Genomic DNA, 25,004 nt, shown 5'->3' with positions numbered 1-25,004 from the left:
TATATATAAATAAATAATAAAAATAATATACACATAGACTAACTTGCTAATTGAAAATTACTCGCTTTCTGATGTTGCCGTCTGCTTGATTTACTGACTGAACTTATTGATCGAATCTCTTTAACAGATCGTTTTACGATTCTGCTGATTATCGATGATTTAGAATTGCTGTAATTGGATGTTGTTTTTCTCCTTTTAGGTGTATACAAATGTATGCATATATGTATATTTATTAGTCGATTTTGTTTTCGACATGTTTTAAAAAAACATTGATGTATTAATCGCTCTTGAGTAAAAAAATAAATGAATAGTGTTTAAAAAATAGAAAATCGTTTCAAATATATTCATAAATTTTATTTATTTATTGTATTTTAAATATGATACAAATGAGATTTTATAATTAAGTTTTATATGATTATAACTAGGATGCATTTTAAAATTGTATGTAAGTATTTGTTACTAGTACTAGTTTGTTCATACACGAACTATCAGTTTAGTATCAGTAGTAGTAATCAAAAGCTATCTTCAAATAGGCATACCAGGTGTCACATGAAACTCTTAGCTGTCAAAACGTTTGAGATGTGAATATTTCAACCCAGGGTAAGCATACATACATAGAGGATGGGACATACGATTTAAAATACTTATATTTAAGAGTTTGTGTATGAGCAAACTACATATGTAGTTTGTTTGTCAATTTGTTCTTTTGTGTACAGTATAACTGGTCAGATTGGTTTGTGTATAAACAAAATATGTAGTATGTTCATGAATGAACAAGATGTACACTTGGAATGGAACATATATAAATTCTAAAGATAGCTTTTGATTGTTACCACTAAAACTAAAACTAATAGTTCGTGTATGACCAAATTAGTATTTTCATGAACGAACAAGTTGTATAATTGGACTGTAACATATATAAATTCTGAATTTTACAAGATTTAAGTTAGTTGGAGTCCTATATAAATCTGGATCATAAAATAAATAAATAACTGTTTGTTGGTTTTTCAGGTTCTTCAATATTAACATTCATAATTTTAAAATTATTGCAAGGCAGTATTATATGGAAGCTCATTAAATTTTCAAGATTTGTATAATTTTTGACAAAAATAATATGAATTTTTAGATTAAATAACGGGTTTCCGGAAACTTTTGATTTTTAACAACGGGTTTCCGGAAACCCATGGAAACAATTAGGGTGACACCACTGCCAACAGGCGACTGCATGACTCAATAGCCAAGCGCTAAAAGCGACGAAAACAATAGCTTACGAAAATATAGCTGTCTCTTTCTCTCGCATTGATTCATCGATCAACAAGAATATGCAAGCGAACAGCCAAAAACATGACTTATCTATTATGAAAAATGTAAAAATTGGGGCACTTGCACACCCCACTTCGGTGAGGGAGGGTTAAAAGAAAACTGATAAAATTTAAAAAGTGCAAAAGCAGCAAAAGTATATTTTTTATATATAATTTCCGATTGAACAACATTGCATCTGAATATTAGTAAAGTGCGTGAGGGGGTTTGACGCGGAGAATATACAGGAAATTGTGTCGCTTTTTGGCGAGTACCACCTCATCTCCATCGCAGGACGAGACTGCCTTGAAAGCCTTGAAAAATTCAACTTTCGATCTCGTTGTACCAATTTGCATACTCCGTTTGCGTATTGACGGTGGCCAGGTTTCGTGGGCGAGCACTTTTAATGGGCCGGACGGCGTCAACGCGACCATCATTCATCAATGGCTACCGGCTCGTTTCCCTTTTATAACGTTATACATATTATTATTATTATTCTCTTTCCTTGGCACTGACCGTTTACGTGTCTCGGCGATTGATTGATAACCCCTGGCTCAATTATCCCCGTCACGAAATTAAATAGGCGAGGTTTCGTGTCGACGGTGGACAGGCGTTTGCTACGGGAAACGCAGTGATTGACGAGCGATTGCGCACTTCAAAATTAAACTTTTTTATTCGAATATGTTGAAAATTTCACACCGTGAATTACTTAAGTGTGGGCCGCGTCCCTTTGAGGGCTTGAGAAATAATGGAATGATAATATAATGGGTTGCGGATGTTGAATCAAAATCTTCATCGCGTCCATCGAATCTCTGCATCTGGAATGTGAATATAAAATTTTATTATTATTATATCACAGTGAAAAAATAAAATAAATATATATTTTTTTAATATTAAGTCATACCAAAACTTCGGGCCATATTTTTTATAAATCACTTCCCAGAATTTGATTCGATCTGCATCAGGATTTTTGTTCATGTGGAATTTTTCATCGATTTCTAAATATTCAATGTTGTCTGATGTGACTGGTTTCCATTTTAGATTTAAATTCGTGTTAGTTTCTGGTGTAGGATTACTGAAATAAATAGCTTATTAAAATTTTTGTTCGATTTAAATTTAGATTTAATTTTGACTTACCCATATTTAGCGAAATTGGTCCACATTTTGACGACTTTATTGCGAGTTTCATTTGATAGGCTATCGTTGCTGGTTGTCGCCATTTTTGTCATGCTAGGATTGAAGATGTAGCCCAAATCATCTTCATGACTTACGCCTTTGTGATCTATTTTTAAATGTTTTTTAAAGAAGTTGTAGTCACCGTCGAATGAAAAGCGATAAAAATATATTGGTGATGTAACTTTAGCTCGATGTAATTTTACAGAATTGACAATATCCTTCAGGAAGGCAAAATCAGTCATCAAATCAATGTAATTATCAATCGTTTCGTTGTCCAAAGCCTTGTCTCCTAAATAAAATTGTCGGATTTCTTTGGCAACTTCTTTTGACTTTTCTGAATCAATGGGCAATTTTAAATCCATCGGCACGAAATATTGAAAATTTTCGTTTAATGTTTTGAGATGAAGTCTATCAGCACGCAGACTAATTAGCCACAATATTCCTTCTTTGGAATTGTATCCCGACAAGTAAGGTACGTCGGCTATGGATCCTGATTGTATTAATTCTATCGCTTTTTTCGATAGAAAAGCCTCTTTTCCAGGAAATATTTTTTCAACAACAGGTGCAAATGAAAAAGGAGCATCTCTTTTCCTTTCTTCAAAGGTCGGTACTTGCTGAGATGTTACTACTAATTCTTCCGCTTTCAATGATCTTAGTACATTTAAAATATCAGCAGGCTCTGTCCTTTTTTGACCAGCTAATTCTGTGAGTTTGATGGCATTTTTAATTGGGTCATCTTCATACGAAGTACAAGCAAATTGATTCAAACAAGAGCCAGATTGAGATATCGCTTTGTGAAAAAGTCCTTTAGCTATATCGGAAATCATCAAAAACTGTACAGCTGCCCCACCAGCACTTTCACCAAAAATTGTCACATTGTTTGGATCGCCGCCGAAACTGATCACATTTTCTTTAACCCACTTTAATGACATTACTATATCCTTCAATCCAGCATTGCCGGAAACGTCTTCCGTTCCCAGGCTTAAAAATCCCAAAATGCCCAATCTGTAATTGACGGTAACAACTATGACATCTTGTTGTATTAAAAATTCAGGACCAAAAATATCTGCACTTCCAGATCCGGAAAAAAATCCGCCTCCGTGTATCCAAACCATAACGGGCAACAACAGCCCTAATTTTAAATTAACTTGGGGTAATTTTGGAGAGTATACGTTTAACACTAAACAATCTTCATCGCCGAAGAAAAGCTTCTGTTGAATTAATAGATCAGATTGAGCGCAGGGGTTGCCTTCTTTTGTTGCATCACGTATGCCATCCCAAGAATCCAATGGTTGTGGATCCTAAAAAAAAGTCGTCAATCAAAGATTATAATCAAATAAAATGAAAATGACAAGAAATTTACATAAATATACAGTACCTTAAATCTCAAATCACCTAATGGTGGTTTTGCATATGGGATTCCTTGAAAACTGTAGTAAGAAAAATTTGAAGAAGTGCTAACCATCTTTCCAAATATTGCTCCATTCGATGTATTTACGTTAAAGGTATTCATTTTGAGAGGTCTGAAGCACATACGAATACATTTTGATTGGTTATTTTATCGTACATATATTTATCTTTGTTAGTATTTAAACGATTATTCAAAAATACATATGTATGAATAAATGAATAATCTTCATGTATTGCTAAAGTAAAAATAAAAATCCTACCTGATATACTAAGAATGCGTGCGAATCGACCAACTGATTGTTGTTATATGACAGTGAAAGGGATATGGAGTAATGGAAACATTTTGTTGTTATTTCATTATGTAATATATAAAAAGCGGTCGTGTTACGAATACTATAATATATATCATTGAAAATTTTATATTTGGTTGATTTACAAATTGAAACTAAATTGCCTACCTGTTAAATTAAAATATATTATATTTCACTGTGTTTTAAAGGTTCGGTGATTATTAGTCAAATGTGAACCGATCACAGGACAACCGGTCGCTCTAGATCGGTCACACGTGATCACCCATCACACTAAAACTGGTCACACCCTAAAACTGGTCACACCCTAAAACTGGTCACGAGAAAACTGGTCAAACCCTAAAATCGGTCAACCAGTTTTCTCGTGACCGATTTTAGGGTGTGACCAGTTTTAGGGTGTGGCCAGTTTTCTCGTGACGGGTGATCACGTGTGACCGATCTAGAGCGACCGGTTGTCCTGTGACTGGTTCACATATGACTAGTAGTCCGTTTACCGTTTTAAAATATTATTTACCAACTAGAACAAATTGAACATGAAATTGTTTATTAATTGCACAAATACATTTTATATTAAAAAAATCATTTTAAACTTTCAAAAAATACAATGAATTACTTATCAACCTACCCTTATTTGTAGTTATCAATAAAATGTCTTGTTTTAGCACTGCCGTTCATGCGAGTGCTTAGGCCAAAAATGTCAACTGTTCCCGTTTGACAGCTGTATAGTCCCACGCATGTTTTGTATACTTTATCTTATCTAGCAGGATATATAATATGCATTCTGATATTGCGGAACTCAATGGAATTTCTAAATTTTTAATGCCTCGACATTTTATTTGTGATTATTTATATTTTTTTAGGTTATGGTTGTTTGAATTCAGTCTCTAGTCAAAAAACTAATAAAAACCTGAAAAATTAGATACACTCGTGAAATTTTGCTTTATAATTATTCGTTATAACGTAGCTTTGTCATTTGCAACACCACCCATATACATATATGCTACTCAAACACCACACATAAACATGGATAACCACATATTGGTCAATTCTGTGCTCCATGTAATCATTTCGATTTTTATTATTGGTTAATCATTTTTCATATTCCAATTCCTAATTTTTTCGGCACCTGCATGATATGGTTATTATTATTTTTTCTTTCAATTTTTATCTTCATTTTCTGATTTTTACATTAGTTTATAAACTATTTTGCATTCATTTGTTTATAATTATTTTTATTTTTTAATTATGAGTGTTGATAGCTCTTGTTCTGTAACTTTAAAATAAAGCTGTAAACTTTTTATGTGAAAACACAAGATATTTTGCACTGGCAAGGATGATAATTTATTGATTCCAAATATTTACAATTCTCATAAATGTATACCATATCATATTTACAAAAAAATATATATTACAGTTGAAGAAATCATTAAATCGTACACAAATATTGTTGTGATAATTACTGACAGCTTTACAGTATTAAAAGGTGATTAAATTTAGGCATTAATCTGATGAGACATCGCAATTTTTATGAAGCTCTAACTTCAGTAATAAAAATCTTGTTTCTGTTCTCATGATTTTTAAATGAGTAATTTTTATTTATGCGCTAAAAATTCATTAAATTTAACATAGACAAATACATACTAGACAAATCTTTAATTTTCACAATATGAAACATACAAAATTATAATTTTTATTTTAAAAATATGAAAAGGCACGTCTTAAAAATGACATTATTCTATTCATATGGCCACTACAAATTTTCTACACATTTGTTCACCAAGTTTTTTCTACTTATTCTTTGTGGCTGAATATGAGTGAGTTTAAAATAATAATTTTAATACAGATATGTAATTGAACTTAATCATCTAAAAAGGTTTTGCATGAGTTACTTTCATCAAAGTTTAGTTTATATTCTTTCAGCCACATTTAAATTGGTCTATTAAAAACTGGCAAACACACATAATAACTCATAAATAATATTTTTGGTTGGAGAGTTACTTGAAATTACACAATACTTAAAAATTACATTTAATATAATATTTGATTAAAAATATAACTTTTTTTATATTTTATTTTTAATTTATAAAATGAACCTAATGTCTTAAAAAAAATCAATCTTTAATATTTACAACATCAATGCTTATGTCATTTCATTACAAAATATTCACATTTAACTTGACTGATACATTTGCACACTTATCTTGTGATTGTTTATTTTTTTTATTTACACTAAACTAAAGCAACAATTATTCGTCTCTTTGAAAAAATAATATCAATTCTACTATCCTTAACACCCACACACTAATTCACAATTGAAAATGTGATTTGCATTATTCACAAATCTGCTTCTGAATACTTTTTTTTCCATTTTTCTTGCATCGAATAATCTTACGCCTGTAAAAATACCTTATCGATCATTTATAATGCGTATTTATCCGCAATTCATATATGAATCTACGGCTAAATACAAGCAGAGTCTAAGTGCTTTCATTAAATTGTTGTGAGATCCAGATATGTTATTTAAAATACAGTGATTCGGTGGTTGGATGTAAGCTATGGCTTTAGTCTTTTGAATCCTGCTCCATCTTGTCCTAATTTCAGCTCTTCGTACAGCGTTGGATTAACTTCCTGTGGAAATTGCAAAGCCTCTGGACGCCAGCCCGTTCCTGCAGACACGGACGCCACACCCATACTCCTTGAATTATTTACAGTGGCATCTGATGGATTCTGATGCTGCAATTAACATATTTTAATTAAGTCTTAACTTTAATATGGAATATTAAAACAAAAAATGTTATGCAAAACAATACTCACATTTCCAGTCGTGTCAGAATTCATTTCCCTCAAATAACTCGGATTTTCAAATGCCACTCCACCCTGTGACTTCAAGCCAAGAATCTTCGAAGACAAACATTTATCAAAAAGATATGCAAATGGCGGAAATAAGGAGACTTTATAATTTTGCAAATGTACCTTCTTGTATTTTACAAGCCATACGGCTACTACAACAATACCGGCAACAATTAGACATGCCAATGCTATTCCGATAGTGACACCCGTGTGAGAAGACTCATCGTCAATCGGTGACAGTTGATGAGTTATATATTTATCATTCATCGTAAACTGCAAAGGCTCTGTTAAAGTAGACGTTCCTGTAATCATACGACAATTTCATCACAATCGGGGAAAATGCACAATTTCTTCTACATACATAGCGTTTTTTTAATAGTAACCTAAATGATTTCCGGCTTTGACGACACATTCATATGTTACACCATCTTTCAAAGATGAAATCGTTAGTTCTGTTTCTAAAGTGTCTATTTTCTCTGGAATTTTGAGTCCAATTGGCCGCCAAAATACTCGGTAAATGTCAACAGTATGAGGATTCTTTATCGGTGGCTCCCAGCTATAACACATTAAGTTTTTAAATGTAATGAAGTAGTATTAAGTATTCAGGTATTATAAATTAATAAGAGAAAACAAAAATATGATCTCAACGAATCGAATAGTCCATTGCAATTATTTTTATAAGTAACTAATATTATTACTCCAAAAAAAACCTACTTTATGATAGCTGCTAATATATAATATAGTAGAAAATATTAACCTTATTTTGACAGAGTGTGAATCCAATGCCACAATTTTGATATTCTGCGGTGGTCCCGGCAATTTATCTCGTCCTTCATGGAAGCAACCGACTATTTGCCTCGTGTGTGAAAGTACACAGAGACGTGCTGTCGGCAATGGTTCTCCACGGCACCAATCCAAACAACGTCGTGGTACACCCCATGCAACACAACAGCTGCGATGATCTAAACATCGACAATGACACATTAATAATACATATCGAAATCAAAACCATATGTGTACTTGTGACAGCATTACCTGATCCATCGGCAGCACATTTCATCAGTTTATCAAAATCAGCGATGCACTCAGGCTTGTCAATAACAGCGTCAATATCCAAGTAAAAACTGCAGGCGTCCATACAGGATGAGCTCACATTTTGATCCATACAACACTGTGTTATATTATGCGAAGCCGGTACATTGCGTATTCGCACTGAAACTGGTTGAACGGCTGATCCAAATGCGTTTTCAGCGTGACAGTAATAATCACCTTCGTCTGTTTCAGATATTTGATTGATTGTCAACCTCATGGTGAATTTGTCCTCTTCCTTTATATTGACAAAAATGTGAGATTTATTACATTGCACATTGAATTTATATAAAAAATAAACACAAAATTTATACATCATTATCTGGAAGTATTTTAATATCATATTTAGGTCCTTGTATAACGGGAACACGTCCTTGAGGATCTTTCCAAAAGGCCAGTTGTGGTCGGGGTTGAGCTGAAACTCTACATTCAAGTGACACCGAGTCTCCTTTGGCCGCCATTGTAATTCCACTTGCTTGTATTGCAGGAACGTCTAAATATATTTTTTATTAATTTCAGCGCTATTATTTAACTCGATATATTCACATAAATGACTATTGCCTTACGCGAAATAGTGATTTTTCTTGAAGCTTGCATTGGGGCTCCGTAGCCGTTATCTGCGTAGCATGATATTTGGTCCATATCCCTTGTTACATTATGTATCACAGTCACCATGTGTCTTGCAGTATCTTGTCGTACAAGTCGACCTATAAATATAGTATTTAATAAAACACTGCATCATTGTTTACATTAGAATATTATGTGTTTGTATGTATAATACCTGATATGTACAAGGAAATTGTCGGAGTTGGTGTACCCATAGCTATACACAATATGCTCATACTAGAACCTTCCATTACTAGATTTATTGGGTGAACGGTAGGTGGCTAAAATTTACAAAATGTAGTTGAGTATTTGAGTATCATTTAAGCTTTTATGACGATGGTGATGTTGAATTTGAACCCATTAAGTACCTCTACAAATGCTGGATATGCCGGATCAGTCCATGCGATGAGAGTTTCTGAAGGCATGCTCTTACCGTGTGTTGAATTTGCTGTTACATAAATTATGTATTGTGTATTTGGAGTCAAATTATAGAATGTATGACTAGTTACAGAACTTTCAAGTATGCTAAAACTATCTTCTCCGGTTGATTTATGGTGTATTCTTGATAACAAAATGAAAATGTTAACATATAGAAAGTGTGTTATATTTGAAATATATCTATTCAATATATATATTTGAACATACTCATAAGATATAATTTCTTGAGGGTGGCTAAATTCTGGTGGTTGCCAACTGATTGTTACCCAAGTAGCTGAATGGCCAGACACGGCTAAAGCATGAGGTGGAGAAGGAACACTGTTCACAATTTTGGTACTGGATTCTACGAATAATTAACATTTATTAGTATGTTATACAAAGTCGAATATGATAAAAAATTAATACTGCAAGAAATTGCAAACACAATATGATAAGGTTAATTGAAAATTGATTACCTCCAGAACAATTTATCATGAGTATACTAGATGGTAATGACGTTCCGTGTTCATTATGCGTGACTACAAATATGTTATACAATCCACCATTTTCCAAATTTGTAATTGTAACAGATGTATCAGTTGTATTAATAAGCTAAAACAACAATGTTATTTAATACATCACTTGGACTTCTATTAAATTTTAAATTTATCAGAAATTATCATACATTTCTCAATTTAAGAGGCGTTTCGTAAGCACTAGTGTTGTCAACTTTTTGGTAATAAACTATATAACCCGTAATATTTGTTGTGTCCGACGGAGCCAACCATTGAATGTCGATGCTGTTGCCTGTCACTTTCGTAGCATGAAGTTCTTCTATTGGACCAGGTAGCAAACCAGTACCTGTAAAACCATACAAATAAAACAAATTACATATTACAATGATTAGATGTAGAAACATTGCATTTAATGATATGTAATGTGCATACCTTCTTCGAAGCATTGTACAATGTTTCCAATGAATGGAATACAATTTTTCGCTGTATTGTGCAATGAATCTGCAATCACACCAGTGCAAATAGATTGACAAGCTGATGCAACACCTCGCCGGGCACAACAACTTCCATGGTTTCGTCCTATAATAAAATTATTAATTTTAAAAATAATTCAATTTCAATATATATCAAAAATAATATTTTATACACATTACCTCCAGCACCACATCTTATAAGTTTGTGGAATTCACCACTGCAAATTCCAGCTAAAAGCTTCAGATCAATCATACTGGCATCGTAGGAACACAGCGGCATACAAACGCTTGATACAGATACAGATTCACAGCATTCTGTTACATTATATGAAAGAGCTTTTTCGATTTCTTCTTCTACTATCTGTAAATATTGAGATAAAAACATAAATGATTTATAAAGCAACACATATCGTGTCTTCAGAGCACAATGGCGCAACTTCCACAAAACTTAATTAATTGAATAGTATCTAAAAAGTTGAAAAAATCATTCAGACTGAATAAAAAAAATGATTCTCTTAATGATTATTCTCCAGTAAACAATCTTTCAATTTTAAGTTCCTTTGACTACTTATAATGGAAATACTAGACACTTCAATAGGTGATTTTAGAAAGGAATTGATATGTTTTGAAATTAAATTTAAAATTCATAGCTTGTTAATGGAGGCCAAAAGTTTATCACATTTATAATATTAAGATATCACTTACTTTGCTTTGAGTTTTAAATATGAGCCTAGTTGAAGGTTCTCCTATGCCGTGATTATTTACCGCAACAATGAAAACTTCGTAGTCTACATTAGAGTCTAAATCTTCTAAAATATAGGGTGAATACACCTGAAATATCAATATTCATAACGTTAATATTGTATTAGTTAAATTTTATTTATATTATTAACTAATATTTAACCTTTTCAACGAAGGCATAATCGTTATCATCAGTTGTAAATCTTCGATAGTGAACATTGTAGTGTTGCACGGTATCTCCGAGAATACGCGGTGATGCCCAATGTACAATTGCATAGTCTGTTGCAATATTTGTGACATGAACCCTAGTTGGGGGTCCAGGTATTACTCCATAGCCTTGTAAAAGACAATTTGAATACTCGGACATATACCGAATGCATCTGAAATATTTAATTAAATAAAAAAAATTATACAACTCAATTACAAGGTATTCTGATTAACAGGTATGCTATGCTTTTTAGATATGAAGACCAATTGCATATCTTAGGAGTATATTATTGATCTGATTATTTAGAATTCATATATAATAATTACTTGAAATGGTTGAAATCAATAGTTGAAATATTTCCTGAGCAAAAAGATTGGCACACATCAGGTAGACCTCGATTTTTACAACACGCAGTATGGTCTATCCCATTACTCAAGCAAGTGAACGTATCCGCTGCCCAAGGTGCACAAATCATGAGATCAGTCATCTAAAAATATGTTATTTAAATTAAATTTTGTATGTTGACTATGTTTTTCATAAGTGAAGGTTATATATACCGTTATATCACCAGCAGCTTTTGGATCACAAAGTTTGTTGACACATTTTGAATGTGTTATTCCTTTTTCTATGCAACATTTTGTGATATTTGGCAGAGCTGGAGCATCAACAACTTTGCTAGGTTCAGTTTTTGCTGAATTCAATGTCAAAGCCCTAAAACGATTATGGAGAGAATGTATTAAAATTGTGTATTTTATATATTACATTACTTAGATTTAGAGATTTACCTCAGAGCATAGCTTGGCAAGCTCGAGCCATGTTTATTAACTGCTGCAACGGTAATTTCGTACATTGTAAATGGTGAGAGATCGTTCAAAACAGTAGAATTTTGATCGGGTGAAACCAATTCTTCTCGATTGACTGTTTTCTGTTTAGGTGTTGAGCTTTCACTTGAATCTATCAAATGAGCATCGAAAGATCTTAAAGCTTTTAAAACTATACGATAATTTGTGACTGTAGGATGATTGGCTGTTGGCGGAGACCACGATATCTTGAATGACTTTTGTGACAAAGCTTCTACTTCAACATCTTCCGGAGGACTAGGTAGAAGTTCTGTTTAAATTTAAAAGATTATTGTATCTAGTGAACTTTTATTATTACATATTCAAACAAATTTTGTATATTAAAATGATAAATAAGTGTAAATTACCGATGCCTTCTACGATGCAAGCTAGAGTTTGTTCAGTATAAGCTGAACATGAAAAATGTGTTTTAATATTATCCGTTATGATGGTGTATTCGCCTCTGCAGACATCTTGACAAATGTCTGGCACTCTTTCTTGAATACAACACGGCACATGATCCCGTCCATCTGCCATACATCTAATTTCAACAACAGTACATATTACATATATACAATGTATGCATATGATAAATCAAATTGAAATTCAAGGAATAAGTTTCAACTAACCTGACAATTATAGGAAAGTCTTGTTCACAATACTCTGGATCTTGTCCGGTGTTACCGTCAAGTATATTTTGAATATTACAAAAACCAAGGCACGACTGTGACACATTACTATTTACACAGCAGTCTGTATAATTGTGGACTCTTCCTGAGAACGGATCGTTGAAAAACGTTTGTGAATAAGAATCCGTTGTATTTTCCGGAGGAACTAAACCACGTGGTAAAACTGTAATAAATTTTATAATTAATTAATCTGAATTAAGAACAAGATGATAATAATAATTTGTTTATTTTATATATAGACGGCATGTAAGTATAATTTTACTTTATTTACACAAGAAACATGTAAAAATATAAGCATATACATACATACATATATGTATAATAACAAAATAAGAAATACAAAAAACCTTTTAATGACTTGTTATAGGACATTAGCTTTTTGGGATTTTAGGTCACTAGATGTTAATTGATTGGGTCACTAGATGCTAATTTTCAAACTGTATCCCCTTTATTTAAAAATATCTCTTTAATTTTCTCTTTAGATTTATCGTTTTAGAATTCTACAGTGTGACCTCTCAAATGAGCGTTTCCATTGAAGGCGAGAGGTTAGCCATAAGACATTTATAATGATTGTTTATTATTTTAAAGACTTCTATTAAATCGCATCTTATTTTTCTCATTTTTGATGTAGAGAGATACATTCTTTTCATTGACTGTGATTTAAAAAAAAATTCTTTACCCCTCTTAATAAATTAGGCATTACATTAAATTTCATAGAACTTACCACTGAGTGCATGGAAACTTCTAACAACCGGATCACTATTGACTTCACAAATGTACATTCCGCTATCAGATGGCTTAACTTTTCTTATGACGAGTACCCAGACATCTCCGGCAGAATGAACTTTTTCACTTTGGTGTGGAGCTGATATAAAAATATGATTGTATAATTTTTTTAAGAATATGTAATCTTTTTCTCAAAGTGTTCATAAGAGAATTCAAAAGTATTACTATTGATTAATTACCTGTTTCGTGTAGCACTGAATATCTGGTGTCGGCTGCTGTACGGATATCTCCTGCAGTGAGGATTTTGTTTTGTCCGTTTTCCATTCTTCGTTTCCAGAGAACTGCTCGTCCATCTCCATTGCGAATAACACAGGTAACCAGTGCGTCTTCCCCTTCTTGGACATGCACAGGTGAGGGTAATGCATCACGGATCGATGGTGTTACTATTTATAAGAAAATAAAAATTTAAAATGTATGCATCATCAATATTCATATCTGAAATATAAGACAATATGTTTTTGGTTCAAAATTTACAATTTGCTCTTTAAATATATTATACATATGTAGTTTGGATCGTTTTGTATATATGTACATATTTACGTAGCTAGTGTGAAGTTTAACCAAATAAAAAGTGAATTGATTAAATTGTTGTATTAAATGTATGTACATATGTACATATAAATGATGATAAATAAACCATCTGTTCGAGACTGTCATAATATCACGGCAGGTACAATATTATTTAGGATCGTCCCTTATTTAAGATTGTCTCTCATTAGGCTATACAGTAGGGTTGAGTATATTTGTTCAGGATATGTTTGCACAACATTCAATATCGTATAAATCCATGAAATGTCAATATTATTCGAATATTCGACATTTAACAAGGGCGTTGTGCGATCTTCTTCTAGGAACCGTAATATATATTATGAAGTATCTACATTTTTTAAATAAAATTTCTATTCAGTAGCAGTGCGATGTCTAGTAGGAAAAGTGACGCTAGTTAATTACGAACAGTAAATAACTTTCTCGATACCATTTTTTTAAATTATATTTTGTAAGTGTAGAAAATACGAAGACAACTTCATTAAAAACTAATGCTTTGCGAAGACATCATTAAGAAGAAACATCGTCTGATCTATGTGTGTGTAGTAATTAATTGGATTCTAACAATGGTTGGAGCAGTGGAACTCTCTCACACACATACAGTAATCCTGAAAGCGACTTTTGCTTGAAAAGTTCTTTTACCACCAACACATATTGAAAACATAAAGGAAATCACACAGAAAAACCTCCATGGCCTTAAATAATATTAAAGGAAAGAGGATAGAATTCGAATTGTTCCCACGACTTTTGTTATCCAAGATGAAATGAAAATGGACCGACGTCGTGCTGCGATCCGTTAACGGCTCGCCTTTTAAAAGGCCCTACACAATGAAAAGAACCGAATTTTTATCGAAATTTTATAGTGAAAATATTAAATATGAACTGAGAGTGCAGATTGCGTTCATGGATAAAATATATATTTTAGTGAAATTGAAAAAGTGCACCGCGCGCCACGGAAACTTTGAGGGTGAGGCATCATCACAAAAAGATCCCCATTAGTGTGATTGAAAACTTTCGACGAGCTTTTTTTACCTTTTGAATCTGTAGAGACAGGAAGTGGAAGGAAGAAGTTTTCATTTATTGAAAAAACCGAACGTTCTAAAATACATCTACAGAATTGTAAAAATACACATACATAAATTAAAACAATCCACACACATCGTCTGATGACTCAATATGATAAATATTTTGTTATTACTTATACGTGTCTTAAGAAGGCTGGATACCCGAAACCTTAATTTTGTTGCCGTTCCTTTCTTCGATATACATATATATTGAGTGAATGCGACAAAGTCGAGGTTTCATATTCTCCAGTTTTCTCAACCGAAACTGGACCAATTTAAAAAAAATTTCATCATCAGTATGAGAATGATATTTTCTATGCTCGTGTTTTCGTATTTTTTTAAAAATCAACCTTTAAATTAGCACGCTGGACTCTTTTCGTGAGTGTAAATACGAGGCGATGTTATAAATGTTTGGTGGCTCCTAGCTTCTATAAAAAATAACTAATCAAAAAAATAAAAATATAGAAACACGCCTATGGTGGATATCCATAGCATATTAAAAAATAATTTATCTAGAGCCATAATTGAGGAAGGGAGAAATGTAATACGTTTGTATGCACAAGGCGCTGGTGTCCAGCACTCTTAATAAGATAACTGGATAAATTCAATGGATTTCCTTTGAAGGATAGAACAAAGGAAATAACAATGGTTTGGTGAATATGATAAACGTGGTATTTTTCAGAAAATTAAACAGAAACTAATTGGATAGAACATATCATGTTCTCATACCTACCTCTACATAAATGTGAGACAGCTTTGTTCCTGTTTGCATATTATATAATATTTCAAGCATATTGGTAAATTTTTATTTATTTCTTGTTTACTGTCAAATAAACTATTATAACGTAGATATTAGGTGATTGGTGTTTGTCGATCATTGATCACTCGATTACTTGTTCGCGCCAAAAAGGCTTCGGCGTATGAATAAGCTGTATGCAAGAGCCAATATTTATTTTTAAATGCTATTTATTGTTTATTTTAGGTCTATTCCAATAGTTTCTGATTTAGCGATCAGTCTTCATTTTCCAATTTTTATTATTAGATAATATTCATATGTATAATTATCTTATTTAAATGTCAGTGTACAGCAGTGTACGTCACACACTCTTTTTGGGTACTCTTTTTGGGCGTAAATTATATTTTGGGCATGATTTTTTTCTTTCTACTAATAAAGGACGAATACCAACCAAGAAATTGATATTGTTCTCACATCTTTTGAAAATAAATAACTGCAAAGAATACTTATAGTACACTAGTTGTTTTACCCGGCTTCGCTCAGTATTTGTAATATAAACAGCGTAAACATGGCGAATCTAATAGTAAATATTCATTGGTTTTTTTTTTTTATTAAATTTATTTGAATCGAAAAAAAATAATATTCAACCAATCGAATCGTCATAGAAACTGACTTGTTTTAGATTCCCAACCAACAATACTTATAAAGTCTCTTTCGAAATTATATATTAGATATTAGTATGAAATTACTGTTAACTAAATACGTTTTTTCTCTAAGCAAGACATTATTTAGCTGCCAGCAGGGTTGATCATTTTATTTAAAAATAATACTCTCAAAGTAGCCGAATAGCTTAAAACAGGAAATAATGTTTATCACTGACGGACGGACTGATGTTTATATAAATACAGAATGAGATATAAACAATAAATTATAAAAAATAAGCTTAAGTAAAAAAGTAGATATAAACTTTCCCGACAAAGAGAAAAAGGAAACGACAGATCTTATCTATATGTACAATATTTAACAGGAAAATATTTTCATTGTTATTGATTTATTTTATTGTTATTAAAACCCCTGATTACTTACTGTATCTATATATAAAAACAGGTCAGTAGGATAATACTGGAAAAATGGAATTATACCTAAAAAGAGCCCGCATGGCGTACACTGGTGTACAGCATAATAGAAAAAAAAAACTCAAAAACCTTTTAAGGATTCTCATAAATGTTGATATTACATTTTGTTCATAAATGTTGATATTACATAGCCAGCAGTTTGGCTTAGTGATAGCGTATATATTTAGCATCACTGAGGTCATAGGTTCGTGTCCTCGCCACTGCTGGTTAGATTTGGGGGTTTTGTGACTCCAAATCGATCGTTTCTCTATCAGAGTTTGCCAATTTTATCTGATCATTGCTGAAACGGTTCCTGAAAATTGGTATTAAAAAATCTAATCCTGTTGTCACAAAAATCTGCCTGTGTATAATTAATACAAATTATACACAGTAATCTGAAATCCATAGATGTCACTATGATTATTATTTCTGATTAATTGTTATATTCTATATATTCTGATTGTATATGTATATGTATATGTATGTATTACTGTATTTCTGATTTCTGAACGTACACCCGTCGCATTGGAGCAAATCTGTAATGGCGAGTGTGTATTGATTTTTAAAGATGACGATGTTGACAAAATATATACATAAGAATAATAAACATTCACCTTCTTTTTTATCGTAAATTTATCAAAACACTCTCAGTGTCAAATTTTCACCTTACAACACTTATTGGTAATCCGAAATGAGATAAAATCGCGCTCACAACGACTAAAGTCATTCCGAAACGTATTTGCGAATCGACATCCGATACGAATCACTTGATATGTGATGTTTGAATTTTCAGCACGATCGAAACACTTTTTCCACCTTATAATGGAGAAAGTAAAAAATAACGTTTATATGTATGTGCGAAGCTATAAGGAGACGAGTGGTGCTATTGAGAGGCGTTCTCGTCGTCTTTTGTGTGTCTCCATAGGCGCGCGCGCCACACTTTTATATTCATATATACGGCACGGACGCCGTCATTTTTCTTTCACCTTTCCACGCCAGGAGGCCTGTTTATCACAAAACTCAACGCGTTGATTTAAATTTCAAATAAATGACCCGAAAATAAACTTCGAATAAATGTGACAGCCGGGTCGACTTGGAAAATATTGTCTTTCGATTCTAATTTTTCGGATAGAAACGAAGGTCGCATCGACACGTCAATGCCGAAGCTTATATGTAAAGCGAGGCAAGATCGATTAAGATTGATCGCCAGTTTTATCTACAGATTTTAGCAAATTAGGACTATATTTTGCACATTTACTCATGTTTCAATAGAGAATACTCAATATAAAATAGTATTAATAGTGGGAAAAAATCCCAAGTAAAAATACGTACTTTTGACTTTTGATTTGAACTGGACGACGAAAAATTCGTTTATTTTTTAGATGATAGAATTTTGTTATTAATCCACAAGATAAGTGGATTTTAATTAATTCTCATATAAAGACAATTTAATATATTATCCCTATTAATTCAATTCCGATTCGTGTAAATAAGAGTAAATACAAGTACGAGCATATAGCTCGCAATTTTGCCGATTTAAAATTCAGCACACTTCCAATTAACCTCTTTAAACGAAAACAAAAAATAGTATGGCTAGAATACTATTCCAATAAACATGTTTCAATAGAAAATACTCAATATAAAATAGTATTAACAGTGGGAAAAAATCCCAAATAATAATACGTACTTTTGACTTTTGATTTAAACTGGACGACTACTTAGAGAGATTTGAAAGCTGAAAAGTACTGAAAATGAAAGATAAAATACCCGACTATAGATTCCAATATTCATTTTGAACAGAAAATTGACAGATTTTGAGACATCGACCGAACAACACCAAGATATAGAAAAATCACGCGATTTAAAAAACACATATAATATATATCCGAATCTCGAGCCAATCAACATTTTTTATTACCAGATTCATGTTTAATCGATAAGAAAAGTCAAATCTCGTATCTGAACCAAATTTTTTTTTCTAAATTCGGCCACCCATCTTCCGTGCGGCCTTTCTTTCAAACTTTCACATTCTCTCGGGTATCATTCTAGCACTTATTTTGTTTTCCTTTCGTTTATTCTTCTAGCTACGTGACCTCCCCATTGCTATTTTAATCTATTCACTATTTCTACCACATTCATATATCCACTACCCTTGTCATACTTCTCACCCATGTATTCCGTTTCCTCTCTCTCCTCGTTATCCCAAGTATATGTACAGCGTTCCATATACATACAGTCATCGAAAATACGAATGAAAACAAAATTTTAAGGATAAAAGCTCGGTAGAAGGGGACTACAAATTGTTTAAAAAGTTGGACCCGGATGAACAGAAATACATATGTAAAATTAAAACTAATACAATACTAAATAAAACAGTTATTTAAGGAAAGTTTTAATTAATTAAAATTAATTAAAAATATTAAATACTCATATTGCAGAGTTGCGAAAAATATTGTTTTCAACTAGATGTTAATTGAAACTTTCGCAACCGTTCGAATTGCTTTCGTTGCATTGAACTCTACTTTCAACCGTACAATTCTGCTTAACAATCACAAGGCTAGATAACAAAAGGTTGCCTGTCGCAGTTTGAGAGTTTTAGAATGCTAAAACTGCACTTCCGACTTTTAAGTTTTTAATCTGCCCCTACTTAAGAATACCCAAGTTGCAACGTTGCACTCGCTGCAATTTCCCGAAGTTTTCTCGACGTCGATTTTCTTTCTTTATTTTTTTTTCGTTATTCTCCGACGATTAAAAGGTTAATTTGGTCGATTGCGCGTGTTGCGTTACAATGGAAAGTTAAATAGGCATTGTTCGAGCGAACGTTAATAGGATATTTTGCCTAGTGTGCTATAATTTTGTCGTAAGCACTGCTTAACCGTCCGTGAAAATGACGTCATATTATACAAAATATCCCGAGCTCGTTATAAACGGAGATTAACGGCGCCTTAACTTTTTATTACGAGATTATATTAATAACAATAACGTTTATATAGTCGTAATAAAAAATTATTGCCGCCAGTGCTTTTGCCCCGCGACAGTCGGTGTTTTCACGGACATTAGACACTTGGCGACTTTCAGAGACTAACGTACTGAAAACTCACCGTTACGAACCCGGCTTTCAGGCATTATCAGGCACAGCTACCTGCACTTGTCGTAATGCTCCATCTGTAGTGTGTTTGTACATATGTACATATGTACACTCTACGGATGGGAATGTTCCATTGTTCAACTTCGCGAATCATATGGACCTAATAAATATAATGATTTGTTTGGATGATTGAATTTTGAGCGTCGTTGAAACGCTTCAGGGAATTTTTCAGTGGCCATAGACTCCTCTTTACATATGTTTTCTCTATTTTCATGAATTTCATATGCTTTCATTCAAAAATTATTTTAACGTGAACGGGGAGTCAATACTGTATATAAAAATAAGCTTAAATATCAAGTTTGAAAATTTTCACGAACATAAATATTTATCGATACTTTGCATACACTTCTAATGCTGAGCTAGAATCCGTGCTATGCTGATATTTTATAAAATAGCTCTGTCTCACAAATGTTTTGACAGTGTGGAGGTCTAGACAGTTCTTGGAAGGCGCGTCTACCTGCATCTTGCATAAAGCACGCTATACTGCACCTATATTTATTCATTATTTTCGCGAGTATTTTTTTTTGATTTTTAAATGCTTTTTATTATTACGAAATTATGTTCACAATACATCTTATATATATTTTAATAGCTACTGATCTACTGATCATTTTCTATTTTGCAATTTAATTTAATTTGGTTAGTAATCACAGTATTATATTATTCTAATGTTAATCTAAAGCATAATAGGAAAAAGAGCTCAAAACCCTATTTACAATCCTTATAAATGTTCATAATACATCTAATACATAATATTAATTAAAGACTATCTAAAGTCGATGATCTAAAGCAGATTGTGTTTAGGTAATCTGTGTTTATACCTGAAGGGTATAGACATTTTGTTGTAATCACCGAGACTCTTCACAAGTGTGTTAGTATGGTTATTAGTGATTCTGTCATAGAATCTACTGGTTAGTTTGTTAGTAATGTCTGTAATAAACGGAATATTATATGTGGCATGCAGTTTTTTCAGGTTAGTATATATGGGTGTATTATAAATTATTTTTAGGGATTTATTTTGTATTACTTGGAGCTTGGAAAGGTTAGTATTCGAGGCGTTATTCCATACAGGTGAAGCATAGGTTAATAATGGTAATATGAGCGCGCGATATAATTTTATTTTATTTAGCGTTGATAAAGAACTATGGCGATTAAATATTGGATATATTGAGGATATACCCCGCATCGCCTTGCATTTCGCTGCCTCAATGTGAGGTGCCCATCTCATTCTTTTATCAAACGTTACTCCTAAATATTTTATTACTGACTGCCATTTCAAGCTTTCTCCAGAGGGGATTTTCAGATCTGAACTTGGCTTATGCTTTCTAACACTAAAGAATATGGCGTCTGTTTTGGTTTGATTAATTTGAATTTTCCACTTAGTGAAGTGTTCAGTCATTGTTTTAATTGCAAATTCAAGATTTTTAAGAATAGTGTCTGGTTTTTTGCTACTTATGAAGCAAGCTGTATCATCTGCATATAGGGCTATGTGACAGTTTTTTGGAATAGGTATGTCATTTATATATATGGAGAACAAGAGTGGGCCAAGCAAGCTCCCCTGCGGAACGCCAGCTGTGATTATTTTTGGAGACGATAATTCATTATTTACGCTAACCACTAGCTTTCTACGAGTTAAGTACGATTTGATGATGAGAATTAGGTAGTTTGGTATTTTGTTAATAAGGAGCTTATGAATGAGTCCATCGTGCCAAACCGTGTCGAAGGCCTTTTCTATGTCGAGACATACCATTCCGGTACTTCTCTTCTTATTAAAGGTCTTCGTCACGTGTTCAGTTAGTCTTGTTAGTTGTTGGGTCGTGGAATGTCCAGTGCGAAATCCAAATTGTTCATTTATTAATTTCTTATTCACGACTTTAAGTAAACGAGTGTATATTTCGCGAGTATCATCTTCTTCATTATTATTAAAATGCAAAGCCCTCTGAATCAAAATCTATCACTAGACATAAATTGGGAGAATGTGGTGAGATTGAATAAATAATGTTTTTTCCAATAATTACTTTGACGATTCAATCGTATGGTCCCCATGTGCAGCAAAAGTCCTAGCCAAATTTTAAATTCGTCGACTGTTATATCTTTCCAGCGTGCTATACGGCTATGCTCACAATTCGATCTAGTTAATATTTCTACTGCATATAAATTGCTTTGTTCAATCACGAGATTATAAAATTCCTGATCTAATAATAAATAAAATGCAGGCTAAAAGAGCATAACATTTAGATGCAAGTTTTAAAAGTATGTACATATGTATGTCTTCAATATATTCTGAATAAAAAAGGTTGAATCGTTTCATGTCATATTGATTAAGCCTTAATCTAATTTAAACAATCCCTTCTTTTTAAAACTCGTTTTCGGTGATATTTCATCCGTGTATACTGTATTGACATAGGTTTGACAGTGATTAATAACGGTGATTCCTGTAGTTGAAGAAATGTAGGAGAAACTTGGCGAAATAATAAGATCAAATGAATGACCTGAAGAAACGCCCTTCCCAGTTGGAAACCACGAGCACGTGCATGTCGTACGATTCAGTGTGTTTGCGCCTTTATGGTGTTAATGTTTTTTGAGAATGAATATATTCTCATTTTGAAGTATTAGTATTGTATTATATTAAATAGAAATTTGAGTTTCAATTTACATGTTTATAGTAAGTTGATGTTGTTTTTGTTTTTTCCAGTTTTCATATCTGATTAAATTTAAATTAATGGTTAAAAAATCTCCAAAGGTTTTTTTTGGCATTTTATTAATAGCAGGTGTAATTGAAAAAAAATCTCAATATTATTTACAAGAATTTCTTTTGAATTAATAAGATAAAATCCCTCGCAGTTTTTTTTATCAGAAATAATTAAAGAATACATATATTTTTTTAATTTTCTCGAAACAATTAACTTTGAATTAATAATTTAAAATGGTTAGTAACGTTCTAAAGGATTTCATTGTTATCAGGAGTAATTAAAATAATACATATATACGTAAGTAGTGTTACTTATAAAATGTATTGTTAGCATTTTACTTAAATTAAGGAAGACTTTACGAAAAATTCAACTAATGATAAATTGGATGTGATTTAATTCAGTGGGGCCTTTTCAAAGTCCAAATAATTAATGATGTGTTAAATCGTTTTGGGACACTGTGAAAGAGTAAATTTCTCAACTTCACCAGTTGAAATCCCCCCCGGAAAAAAAACACCAGGGTGTGATTTAATTATTTAATAACCATTAACACAAATAATATGCACGAGCGAAATTGAATTACGACCAGTTCAAATCATTAAAAAGTTTTTCAATTAAATATTTTCGAATGAATTGAAAACGAGTCGCACAAAGAAGCATCCTTACCAAAGTTTCTGCTAATTGGATTAAACCTGTCATATTTAATAAATTTGATCAACTTTTTAACACCTTTTTAAAACATTCATCCTAGATCAAAGTACTCGATTTTCGAACAGTCTATTATCAATTTTTGGAAGCGTTTTTTTGCAGTATTTTTTTCAAATAAAAGGGATATTAAAAAATTATGAAATTATTGATTGCTCGTGTTGTGTCATACGAACGAAACGACAATTGAAAAATGCGATATTTCGGATGATATATACGTATATTTGGAAATAGGACGTTATTGTTTTTCCCAATGCGTATTCAAATGACACCCGGTGAAGATTTATCTCCTTCAATATGTACCAGGGTGGGTAGGTGGGTGAGTGCCACCCCCTAACAAATGTGCCCCTGACGAGCGACGGTAACTACGAGGCCGATTAGCGTGACACTGTCACACATACATACATACATATATATTATTATATAAACTGAAGAACCATTTTTCAGTACTTTGAATTGGTACGAGTAAAACCAGACATACATAGAGCATACTGTAAATTTTGAAATTTTATATTTATAAAATTACTGTCTTACCATCTGAGTGCACGCTCGCAAGTTGGAACAGCAGAATGATAAATCGATATTTGTCGAAGTTATTAAATATTTTCATCTTGAATTTTATCTGAAACAATAAATTAATACATATTAGTTTAATATATAAAGTTCACATAAGCTCTAAACATTATCGAATGTTAGACAAAAAAAAGTATGTACATATATATGTACATACATATATGTTACAGTCCAAGTGTACATTTCGTTAATTCATAAATATACTAATTTGTTCATACACGAACCAATCTGGCTAGTTGTAGTGTATATGTTACAGTTAAAGTGTTACTTTTAGTTACAATATATTTTGACTAGTTAAAATGTATGTATCTGATACCAACTAACGTTGTAGTTGAAGTATATTTTCAGTTGTAGTATATTTTGAGGTTACACGACAACTAGTTCACAGATTTTCCGTAAACCGAGGATGCGCTCCAGGCATTACGTATACGGCCATCTCTTTCTCACCCCGTCTGTTCACCATGATCTCGTTTACTCTGCCATTACGTATGCAGCCATCTCTTTCACAGACCGTCTGTTCACCGATCAACAATAACAGATAATCACCGATAACAGACGGTCTGTGAAAGAGATGGCTGCATACGTAATGGCATAGTAAACAAGATCTTGGTGAACAGACGGGGTGAGAAAGAGATGGCCGTATACGTAATGCCTGGAGCACATCCTCGGTTTACGGAAAATCCGTGAACGAGTTGTCAGGTAACCATATTTTGACTAGTTGGAATGTATTCCGTCTAGCCTACGTAAGTTGATTCATATGGCGAATTACATTCCAACTGGTCAAAATATATTACAACTGAAAATACACTTCAACTATAAGTAAGATGGAGAGGCTAAGTTTTCGTGAAGACATCATTCGACTAGTAAATTGATTTGGAAATTCACATTTTTGTTTTGAACACATTCTTAGAGTTATCGCAATACAGCAATCATAACCTTTATTCGTAATATCTAGAAAATATTAACGCATTATTGAATTCTAAAGCATTCGTTAAAACTTAACTGCTATATTACAACTAGT

General features: G+C 32.4%; 2 protein-coding genes across 3 annotated transcripts in view; both read right to left on the bottom strand.

Moving 5' to 3' along the window:
- Window positions 1–1,435: 1,435 nt before the first annotated feature.
- On the bottom strand, window positions 1,436–3,992 carry LOC143910342 (juvenile hormone esterase-like). The gene is made up of 4 exons (XM_077428773.1): window positions 3,854–3,992; window positions 2,437–3,776; window positions 2,204–2,374; window positions 1,436–2,117 (listed from the first exon to the last, which is right to left on the bottom strand). Coding segments are annotated over exons 1-4 (1,647 nt in total). The 5' UTR covers window positions 3,989–3,992; the 3' UTR covers window positions 1,436–2,116.
- A 1,763-nt stretch (window positions 3,993–5,755) lies between these two features.
- Window positions 5,756–25,004, bottom strand: part of LOC143910320 (Ig-like and fibronectin type-III domain-containing protein 2) — a 53,400-nt gene continuing 34,151 nt past the window's right edge. Inside the window, exons 4-28 of one of the 2 annotated variants that reach the window (XM_077428739.1) lie at window positions 23,945–24,032; window positions 13,586–13,789; window positions 13,345–13,485; window positions 12,561–12,783; window positions 12,300–12,472; window positions 11,878–12,202; window positions 11,650–11,803; window positions 11,419–11,579; window positions 11,048–11,264; window positions 10,849–10,974; window positions 10,324–10,504; window positions 10,103–10,249; window positions 9,841–10,016; window positions 9,632–9,767; window positions 9,384–9,519; window positions 9,107–9,299; window positions 8,914–9,019; window positions 8,699–8,839; window positions 8,447–8,625; window positions 8,079–8,370; window positions 7,801–8,005; window positions 7,427–7,599; window positions 7,167–7,345; window positions 7,008–7,091; window positions 5,756–6,926 (exon numbers count right to left, since the gene is read on the bottom strand). In XM_077428739.1, the coding sequence (XP_077284865.1) occupies window positions 6,747–6,926; window positions 7,008–7,091; window positions 7,167–7,345; window positions 7,427–7,599; window positions 7,801–8,005; window positions 8,079–8,370; window positions 8,447–8,625; window positions 8,699–8,839; window positions 8,914–9,019; window positions 9,107–9,299; window positions 9,384–9,519; window positions 9,632–9,767; window positions 9,841–10,016; window positions 10,103–10,249; window positions 10,324–10,504; window positions 10,849–10,974; window positions 11,048–11,264; window positions 11,419–11,579; window positions 11,650–11,803; window positions 11,878–12,202; window positions 12,300–12,472; window positions 12,561–12,783; window positions 13,345–13,485; window positions 13,586–13,789; window positions 23,945–24,020 (4,308 nt within the window). In that variant the 5' untranslated portion in view covers window positions 24,021–24,032 and the 3' untranslated portion in view covers window positions 5,756–6,746. Of the gene's footprint in view, window positions 6,927–7,007; window positions 7,346–7,426; window positions 7,600–7,800; window positions 8,006–8,078; window positions 8,371–8,446; window positions 8,626–8,698; window positions 8,840–8,913; window positions 9,020–9,106; window positions 9,300–9,383; window positions 9,520–9,631; window positions 9,768–9,840; window positions 10,017–10,102; window positions 10,250–10,323; window positions 10,505–10,848; window positions 10,975–11,047; window positions 11,265–11,418; window positions 11,580–11,649; window positions 11,804–11,877; window positions 12,203–12,299; window positions 12,473–12,560; window positions 12,784–13,344; window positions 13,486–13,585; window positions 13,790–23,944; window positions 24,033–25,004 lie in introns of both variants that reach the window. The other variant, XM_077428738.1, reaches the window with a different exon arrangement.

The sequence above is a fragment of the Arctopsyche grandis genome, chromosome 4 (genome assembly GCF_051622035.1).
Source record: "Arctopsyche grandis isolate Sample6627 chromosome 4, ASM5162203v2, whole genome shotgun sequence".
Taxonomy (NCBI): Eukaryota; Metazoa; Arthropoda; class Insecta; order Trichoptera; family Hydropsychidae; genus Arctopsyche; species Arctopsyche grandis.
Note: the sequence above shows the minus strand (reverse complement) of the source record. Positions and strands in the feature narration are given on the sequence as shown.

Coding starts and splice junctions, on each gene's coding strand:
- LOC143910342 (XM_077428773.1), bottom strand. CDS start 3,988: ATGAATACCTTTAACGTAAATACATCGAATGGAGCAATATTTGGAAAG. Junction 3,777..3,853: donor TAGGTGATTTGAGATTTAAG/GTACTGTATATT, acceptor ACTTTTTTTTAG/GATCCACAACCATTGGATTC. Junction 2,375..2,436: donor ACCAATTTCGCTAAATATGG/GTAAGTCAAAAT, acceptor TATTTATTTCAG/TAATCCTACACCAGAAACTA.